Below are 10,726 nucleotides of genomic sequence, written 5' to 3' on the forward strand. Positions count from 1 at the left end.
GATAAAACGATAAATTGATAAAACGATAAATTGATAAAACGATAAATTGATAAAATGAGAAATAAATATACTGATAAATGATGTAATACACGTTTTTCTTCAGTTATTTTAAAAATAAAAAAGCTCACAGCGGGAACAGTATGCATTAAGGAGTAGTTAAATCAGTCACACTGCTAAGCAATGAATATTTTTTTTTTATTTAAAAAAAATAAAAGTATACTAATTTAAAAAAAAAAAAATTTAAATTTTTAGCTACAACTACGAAATTTTAAACAGCTGTAACATGTACGTAAAGATACATATATTATATGCACACATATTGCGTGTGTGTATATGCACATTTATATGGGTTAAAAAAGGAGCAATTAAAACAACATAAAAACATTTTAAAGCGCTAGCGCAATATAAATGAAATGAAAAATGCAACATGACGAAAAATGAATAAGAAAGGTATGCGCGCGTACATACTACTGTACGTGTGCATGTATGTCTGTACGCATGTATGTATTTACACATGTATGTATTTACACATGTATGTATTTACACATGTATGTATTTACACATGTATGTATATTAGCATGTATCAATGTACACACACACGATACACATATAAGACATTACAAATCAGGGAAATAAAAAGAGTGAAAAATTGTACTAAAATAAAAAAAAAATTTAAATGGCCACATTTTGCCGACAAAGTTATACAACTACGTAACTGTATGGATAACAAAGGAGTGGAATTTGTCGCTACTATTTATATTTTCATTTCCTGTTTTTTTGTCCATTTTCTTCTTTTTTTTCCCTCAAAAAAGATCTATCTCCTTTTTTTTCTTATTATTTTTGTATGAAGGGGTGTACTGAAAATTTTTCTTAGTTAGTCTTAGTATAGAGGAACCGAACATGTATATGGACCCAAAATTTTCTAACCACACAGTTTTGTATAATGAATGAGAAGCTATATTTGAGTTTAAAATAATTTCTGACCATACAGAATTCGTAAAATTATAAAAAAATATATCATTTTTTGGTAATGTCGAATTTTTACATTCTCCACCTATTATGAACATATAATCATTAATAATAACACAACTGTGTCTATATCTTTTTTCTGGTATATTGCCCTTACCAATTATTTCAAAACATTTATTCGATTCTATATTATATAAATACAAATTATTACAAAAATTTAAATTTATTTTATTACTATTAAAACTATAATAATTTATCCCTCCAAATATGTACAGGTTATATTTATAATAAGCACATGTATGACCTGCTCTTTTCCCTAGCCATTTAATACTTTTTATTTTTATACCTTTTTTTATCAAATCACATATGTACGTACATTTTTTATTATTCAAACAGTTATAACAAAATTTATGACTTCTCTCATAATATAAATTGGTGCTCTTTTTTGCCACCCATCGCTTATCAGCGCTTCCTACTTCCTCACCCTTAACCTCCTTATCACCATCACTACACTTTCCGTTTCTATTTGTTTCATCTAACACATTTACTGGGTCAAAAAGAAGACTATAAAAATCTTCATTCTTGTTATATTCCTCGACTTTTAGCTTTTCCCTGAGCTCTTTATTTATGTACCCTCCTCCGAACAGTTCGTCTGTATAACAACCCTCGTTGTTACTATTATTGCTGTTGATGTTGCTACTACCAATGGTAAAATTATTATTATTATTATTATTGCTACTAATACTGTTACTACTACTACTTCCATCACTACGCACGGCAAAATCGTTAGTACTGTTATTGTTACTAAGACCCATGATGAAATTATTACTGTTGTTGTTACTACTATCAATGATGTAGTTATTTGCAATGGTGGAGGTGTTAAGAGTAGCCATGGTAGCCAAGGTGGTATCGTTGTCTAGTGATATGAGCTCATTTACATCTTCACTATTATGATTTCTTTTCTCTTGGGTAAAACTGTTCATACTGTACGAAATATCATTCGATAAAACAAAACAAAAATTATTATTTCTGTCTTCCTCTATTGCACCTGTGTAACTTCCAATGGCATATTTATTTTCATCATACGTAACGAAACAAGCATCTTTCTTAAAATCAAAGGAGCTTCTATTTCCTCCTTTTATGATAAAATTGCTATTACTATTTTCATAATTATTTTTATTTTTTGCATTAACATGGTCATGAAACGGAACATGTACATTAACATTTTCGCTATATTCACTAACCCTCTTCCAACATTGTGTATCTTCATTATTATTTCCATACTGATATAACTCTATCCACTTGTTCTTATAAAAATCGTAGACATATAAGTCGTTATAAATTATATCAATGTATTCATTTTCCTTCTTAGTAGTATTTCCTTTACCTCCAAACAAATAAATTAATGAATAAGAATTTTCATACACACTGCATATTGAAAAATAATCCCTTGCCTTTATTAATCTTTTTTTCTTCTTACAACAATTGTTGTTTCTGTTTTGTAAAAATTCATAAAATTCGGACACTCCGCTAACATACTCTTCATGGTCATACGTTTTGTCTTCACAGAAACTTCTCTCATAATCTTTGATTAACTCATCATCTTCGCACATGCCTTTATTTAATCTGCTTAACCCCTTTGTCCCTTTTAACCCAATTACTTCACCATCGTGCATATAGCTACACTTGTTAATCTCATCAATATTTCTTTTCCTATTCGCTTCTATGTATAGATCTGCGTCCACCTGACCTAACTCGTCTTTACTCTCTGACTTCTTCCCATTACCTCCTACGCCCACTGCTGCCCCTGCTGCCCCTGCTGCTACACCAACTTCTACCCTCGCTTCTTCCCCCACTAGTCCTTCTTTCACCCCATGCATTTTAGCGTCCTCCGATTTACTCTTACCAGGGGAAGACTTCCAATCGTTTCTTAACATATCCAGGATGTACGAAAAATTCTCGACATTTTTTTGAAGTGCATCTACTACAATTGTGCCAAACAAGGTGTTCATATTATGTACGTTTACTTTACATATATTCATAAACCGTGCATTACTACTAATGATAAATATACAACCATTCAGATATACTATATCGGTATAATTTATAAAAGAAATATTATTTAAATATTTATAGGCTACATTTTTACTACTTATCTCATCTTTCATATCATATGTGGACATTTCAAAATTTGGATTTTTTTTTATAGATATTTCTTCGTATATATTTAAAAATATATACCAAACATTATTATATGGTGTATATAAATAAATGCATTTTTTAATTTTATCAAAAATATATATGTTATCATTTAAAACACATACTCCATCACATCTGTTTTTGTATACCTTTGCATCAAAACCTATGTTATCAATGTTAAATTCGTAATTTGATTTATTTATATTTATATTTACATTTTTGTTTTCTTTGTTACATGTGTTGCTGTTATTACTGCTGTTAACGTTTTCATTGTTCTTATTGTTGTTATTATAATTGTTGTTATTATAATTGTTGTTATTATAATTGTTGTTATTATTGTTGTTGTTATTGTTATTATCGTTTTTATTTCTATTATCGTTTTTATTTCTATTATCGTTTTTATTGCTATTAACATTTTTATTGCTATTATCGTTTTTATTGCTATTATCGTTTTTAGTGCTATTTAAAATATTTTTACTGTTCAGTTTGCCATATTCCAGTTCGATTTCGTTAATATCTTTTTTTTTCTTTTTTGCATTTTCTTCTTTAATTTTTCCTGCATTGTTCAAGTAACTAGCTAAATTTTTTTGTTCATTTGGTTTTTTATTTTTTTCTTTATTGTTTTTCTTTTGCTTATTTTTCGAATTTCTGTTATTTAATATTAACGTATGAGAAGACGATTTGGACGAGCTGCTATTATTGCTATAACTATTACTCAGGCCAACAATATTACTAATTAAATTTTCATTTTCAATATTGTTATAATTGTATGCATTAATATTTCTATTATATATACTCTTGCTTTTGTTATACAAATAGTTTATTATATTCATAATTACATCTTACTGTTCGTGAAAAAAAAAAAAAAAAAAAAAGAAAACGTATACGTGCGCACACACATACATACGTACGTATATATATATATATATATATATATATATATATATATATATATGCTTATGCTTATGTGTGTGCGTGTTTTTATTTAATATATTATTATATATTAAAAATAAAAAATTGCATAAAAATAAATTCAAGCATATGCATAACAATGCCTACAAAAACATCATATTTCATAATCTCGCATTATCATTTTAAAAATATGTTTTTCAAAATAAAATAGGCACAACAAAATTACACCGCTATTGTTTTTTCAGCAGTATTCGGTAGAATTTTTCTATTAAAATTATGCCTTCCTAACACAACAATGCGTTAAGGAAAATATGTACACACCTGTTCCCATAATAATTAAATATATATGTGAGCATTTATATAAATACAAGTATATGTGTGTAAATATGTTATCATATTTATGCGTGTATTCATATATATATGTGTGTATTCATATATATATGCGTGTATTCATATATATATGCGTGTATTCATATATATATGTGTGTATTCATATATATATGTGTGTATTCATATATATATGTGTGTATTCATATATATATGAGTGTATTTAAAAACAATAAAAAAAAAAAAAAAAATTAAATTTCACCACTCATAATGAAATTTATATATGTTTTAAAGTCCCTGCTCACATATTCATGTATACGCATATATGTGCATGTATTCATACGGATGTACAAATATGCAAACTTATGGGCAAAATATGTACAATCTGTATGAATGCACACAATTATGTACAAACATATATGTACATATATATATGTATACATATACACATGTACGTATGTATGTGCATATGTGCGTATGTATGTATTTATCTATGTAAACGCCTCCTACGAACAAAAGCTATAGCACACGTGGTACGTGGCAATAAACAACATTACAATACCCTTAAATATTTGTTCTCTTACCAAAAGTCATTCATAATAAGCTTGGGGATTTAAGATACATATATACTTAAATATATATATACTTAAATATATATATACATAAATATATACATACATAAATATATACATACACAAATATATAAAAATATAAATACATAAATATATAAATATATATATACACAAATATATAAATATATATATATATATAAATATATATACATATACATATACACATATATACATTCATATATGCATATATATACGTACATATATTTACATATATGTACAATCTTACGAGTATATTTTTTATTTAAAAAAAAAAAAAAATCATAATTTTTTTGCAAAATTAACTTAAAAAAAGTAATATTTTTTGTACTAACATTATATACATTTGTTCATATATACATTCGTATTTGTATATATGTATACTCGTGTATATGCATATTATTTTTGTATAATGTATTTAAAAACAATATTTTTTATCTTCAAAATGAAACCGCAAACATACTAGCGCGCAAAATTCACACCAAGCTGGCAATGGTAGTATTATTTCATTTTACTATAACTTTACATGTATTTTTGATGAATACAATTATGCCCATTTTATATTTTAAAATAAGATTATTTTTTTATTTTAAGGAAATTTTACGTATTTTTCTTTTAGTTCTTAGAAGACATTTAACATTTTTGCAACTTGACATTTTTATATAAATTTTTTTCTTTTCAAATTAGTGTCATTTTCTTTTCAAATAACTTTTTTAAATTAACCATATTAATGTTTTAACGTTTCTTGAAGTTTACAAAAAACAAAAAAAATAAAATAATACAAATAAAAATTATTTTAATATTTTTTTTATTCAGTTAATTTCAAGATATAAGAAATTTTTACTCAAAAAGAGTTACGCATTTCTGTAAAATTCTTTTGAAGTTTTATTTTTACCAGTTCAAGAAAACTGAAAATACATAAAAACAAATTTTTGCATAAATCTTGAATGGTCATAATACGTGTATTTTATCTTTGCTTATTGCCAAATAATCCATTTTATTACTTAAATGTTTTGTTCAGTTTTAAATGAATACTATTTTCTAAAAATTTAATTTAAATAGTAAGCTTTTTTTGATAAAACATACCACCTGTTGTAACAAAAAAGAAAAAGTAGAAAGATGAAATATAAAAGACAAAGGAATAAAAGGAAAAAAAAAAAAAAAGAAAATTGAAATGATAATATACTAACAGCTGAACAAGTTTAACAACTACATATCTACTTGTCAAAAATCCATAATCAATTTGGTATTTTTATTTTTTTATTGGACCATTTTTTTTATTTTATTATTTGATCATTTTGTTTATTTTATTTTTTATTTGTAAAATACCCTCATGGGGTTTACAAAATTTAGAATGATTGTTTTATTTCTACATATAAGAACAAACAATTTAGATTTTAATAAAACATTAATCTTTTTTTTTTTTTTTTTATATTGCTATACACTCCATTTTGGTTCAGAATTTTTCTTTTTCGTTTGAAGCAAGAAAACGGTGAAAATGAAAAAAAAGAGTATTCATAAAAAAAATGAAAAAAAAAGGTAAATATATATACGCATATATATTTACAAATTTTTAAAAATTCCAAAGAATATGTGGACATGTCCAGTGAAAAATAAAAAAATAAGATAATTTTACCGCATTAATTATATATATATGTATATGCATACTGCGCATATATGATGCATATATTTATCTTTGTTCCTGTTATATGTGAGCAAAGGGAATAAAAAATATCATTTTTATATACCTTGAAAAATTCCATCTTAAATGCTTAAAATAATAAGTAGCATAACTCAAACGGGGTAAACAAGAAACGCATACTGAATATATGTCCATATATATACATATATATATGCATATACATGTATTATGTATGTATGTATACATGTATGTCTAGACGTATGTTCATATGTAGCTGCAAATTGTATCAAATTCAAAATGCATATAAATGTATGTTTATATATATATATATATATATATATATATTTATTTATTTATTTATTTATTAATGTTTACTTATGCAAAAAATTGATTTACATGTATACAAAAAAGAATCATAACTATGGCATTTTTTTGCATGATATACATGATCAATTTAACAACCCATAGAGAAATATAGAAAAAAGAAAAATTCTAATTGGTAACAGATTTAGTTCTACTTATTTAGCTATCCTAACCAAGTTTTTCTGCCTTCAAAATAAAATTTTTGGTAAAATTTAAGTTCTTTCATAATAATGCTTTTTTTTTTTTTTTTTGTTTTGTATGCAAAAAAATATAATAAACTTCCCTTTTGTTATTTAAATATTAAGTCTGAAGTAAATTTTTTTTTTTTAATTATGCATATATATATATATATATATATATATATATGTTGTATTTAAGCATGTAAAAATATGAATGGACGTAGGCGTATATGGGTGGATTGTAAATGAAGTATTACATAATAATACAAAAAGATCTACATGTAAATAAATATGCGTAAATATGTACATATATATACAAAAATTCATGTATGCATGCTGCATGCCATTTTTTGTTGTCTTGCCTTTTTTGCCTTTTTTTTTTTTTTTTTTTTTGCATATTCCATACCAGGTGGGGATGAAAACTTGAATAAATAGCTATACAAAATAAATTCAAAACATAAAAAAAAAAAAAAAGGAACTATATATGTATAAAAATAAAAAAATGCGAGCAGCATGTAAATTGAAAAAATATATACAATATTGTGTTTCAACAATACATATTTTATATCTTCTCCGGATCAAAATTTGCTATTTTATATAAATTAACATAATATTAAATCTATGTAAATTAATATTATGTTTTTTATTTAGTATTATCATATAGGATAAATAAATATTACTATATTTAAATTTTTTTTTTTTTTTTTTGTAGCTATAATACTACAAAAGTATTTCTTATTTTTTTTTTTTTTATTTCATGCAACACTATATTATTATTGCATATAGCTTTATTCTGCTACAGTTGTATTACTGCACATTGTTATGTACATTTATACAAGTATATACATGTATATATGGACATACAAACAAAAAGCATTACTAGGTTACATATACCATATGTTTTGTTTATATTTTTGAGTTTATCTCTTTTTATATGCATTTAACATGCAAATGGTTATATCTGCATGGTTCAGTATTGAAAAAAATGTGCATTGACCAAAATACTGCCATTGTACATATAATATATACATATATATGTATATGTAATATAAATATTTATACATAAATGTATCCGTAATATAAATATTTATGCAATCGTGTATACATAATAAAAATATTTATACATGTATACATAGGTACATATGCAATATATGTATAAATGCGTATTTTTTAAAAGGCCTTCTCAATTATTAGCTTTTTTTTAAAAGAAAAAAATTTTTTCTTCTTATTTTTTTTTTTTTAGAGTAATATTATTAGCTGTGATATTAATATTTTATTTTATTTTATTTTTTATTTTATTTTATTTTTTATTTTATTTTATTTTTTTTTTTTTTTTTTTTTTTTTTTTTGTTTCTTCTTTATTTTATTTGGTTTTTAATTTTATTGCGTTTTTTCATAGAGAATGTGTTTTTTTTTAACGAAACTTTTAACCTTAGGATTTAGTTATATGCCTTTACTGTTATTTTATAAAACAACATGAAACTTAATGAACAAAAGCTTATCAAAATATATGAACGAATGTACATGATTTTTAGAATACAAAAAACATTCTTGCTTGTGAAAAAGAACATATTATTATACGTATAGAGTATATTTGCATCCGCTTGTTTTTAATTTTATATTACGCATTGAGTAATATACACATAATACATACCTAGTACGTATATATATATAAATACATATACGTACATACATATACATATATATCTATCTATATATGTGCGGGGAATCTATATTTCCTGACTCTTTCATATATTCAATTTTTAACGTACAAGTCAAATATATTCCATGCTCAGTAGACCACATATAATAGATAGTATGAGTAGGTGGCTTAATCATTTATGCAATATTATATAGTTAATGCCATACTATTTAGTTACGTGAGGTTTACTTGCTTAATTATTTTTGCATAAATACATGAATATATATATATATATACTCATATATACACACATATATAACGCACTCCTACATGCAATACCTATGACTTTTTTTTTTTTTTTCAATTTTTCACTATATATTATACGTTAATAGATAAAATTATAAAATTTTAGTTTCATATGCACATTAATTTGCTATGTGTTATGTATCTTTTCTAATCCCAAAATTGTAATAATGACATCTAATATATTTTTACCTTTTAAAATTTGCAAGAGCGAATTAGTTTCATTAAAATGAAAAGCGTTCTTATAACTACGTAAAAATATATATATAGATAAATACATACGTACATACATGCATGGATAAAAATACACAAGTACATTCTTGCATACATGATAATACGCAAGCATATACATGCGTCGACAAAAATACGTATGTACATTCATGCATAGATACATACATACGTAAAAATTTGCATCCTTACATACAAGCATAGATAAATACATACGTAAAAATTTGCATCCTTACATACAAGCATAGATAAATACATACGTAATAACTTGCATCCTTACGCACAAGCATAGATACATACATACGTAAAAACTTGCATCCATACGTACACACATTTTTTGAAACCTGCTTTCAACCCTCCTTCTTCCTTTTTTATGCACACTCTAAGAATTTTTTGTTGCAATTAACTTATAAAAGGGGTATACAAATTGTGAGGCACATTTCAAAAAAAAAAAAAAAAAAAAATTTACGAAAGTGTTAAAAACAAGATATACTACGTTATGTTTTGTGAAACACGTTAATAAATTTGTTTATAGTTAATAGAAAAAGGGAAGGCATAATAACACTAAGAAAATTTTTTAAGAGCATCCGTGTTTTGCCTTACATGTACATATAACATAAATATATATATATATATATATATATATATATATATATGTAAATAAATAATTACGAACGGTGAATTATTTTTTATTTTTTCACTTACTACTTTTTACTTTTTATATTTTTATTTTTTTACTTTATCATTATATCACTTTGTAATTTTATAATTTATTTTTTTTATTATTATATTTATTTTTTTATTATTTTATTATTATTTTTATTTTTTTATTATTTTATTATTATTTTTATTTTATTATTATTTTATTATTATTTTTATTTTATTATTATTTTATTATTACTTTTATTTTTTTATTATTTTTTTTATTTTTTTATTATTTTATTTTATTATTATTATTATTATTTTTTTCTTAGCTATTCCATTTAATTTTATTTTCCAGTTTTTACTTCTTTTTACCAAATTAAAGATATATTGTTCTTGTTCATGTTATTGTTCTTATTCTTATATCTTTTCTTTCTTTTTTTTTTTTGTTTTTCCTTAATTTATTACTCCTTTAAGAATTCAGTTTTTTCATTCCCTTTTGAGAAATTCAATTTATCTTTTTTTTTCCGCCCCTTTCTCGCATTTATAAGAACAAACAGGGTGAAACATAAATTTATATGCACATGCACATACATACATATATATATATATTATATAATATATATATATATATATATGCATAAGTTTATATGTGTATATGTAAGGATTATACGAATATACGCAGTTTTATTTTACAAAATAATAATTCACT

The 10,726-nt window shown here is 23.8% G+C and overlaps 1 protein-coding gene across 1 annotated transcript; it reads right to left on the reverse strand.

Annotated features, from left to right (window-relative positions):
- Nucleotides 1-803: 803 nt before the first annotated feature.
- MKS88_004794 (kelch domain-containing protein) lies at nucleotides 804-4,001 on the reverse strand (the record flags this gene model as incomplete). The annotated part of the gene is made up of 1 exon (XM_067218000.1): nucleotides 804-4,001. The coding sequence occupies one exon, from the start codon at nucleotides 3,999-4,001 to the stop codon at nucleotides 804-806; it is 3,198 nt and encodes a 1,065-aa protein (XP_067071176.1).
- Between the last annotated feature and the right edge of the window lie 6,725 nt (nucleotides 4,002-10,726).

This window comes from Plasmodium brasilianum, chromosome 13, assembly GCF_023973825.1.
Source record: "Plasmodium brasilianum strain Bolivian I chromosome 13, whole genome shotgun sequence".
Classification (NCBI taxonomy): Eukaryota; Apicomplexa; class Aconoidasida; order Haemosporida; family Plasmodiidae; genus Plasmodium; species Plasmodium brasilianum.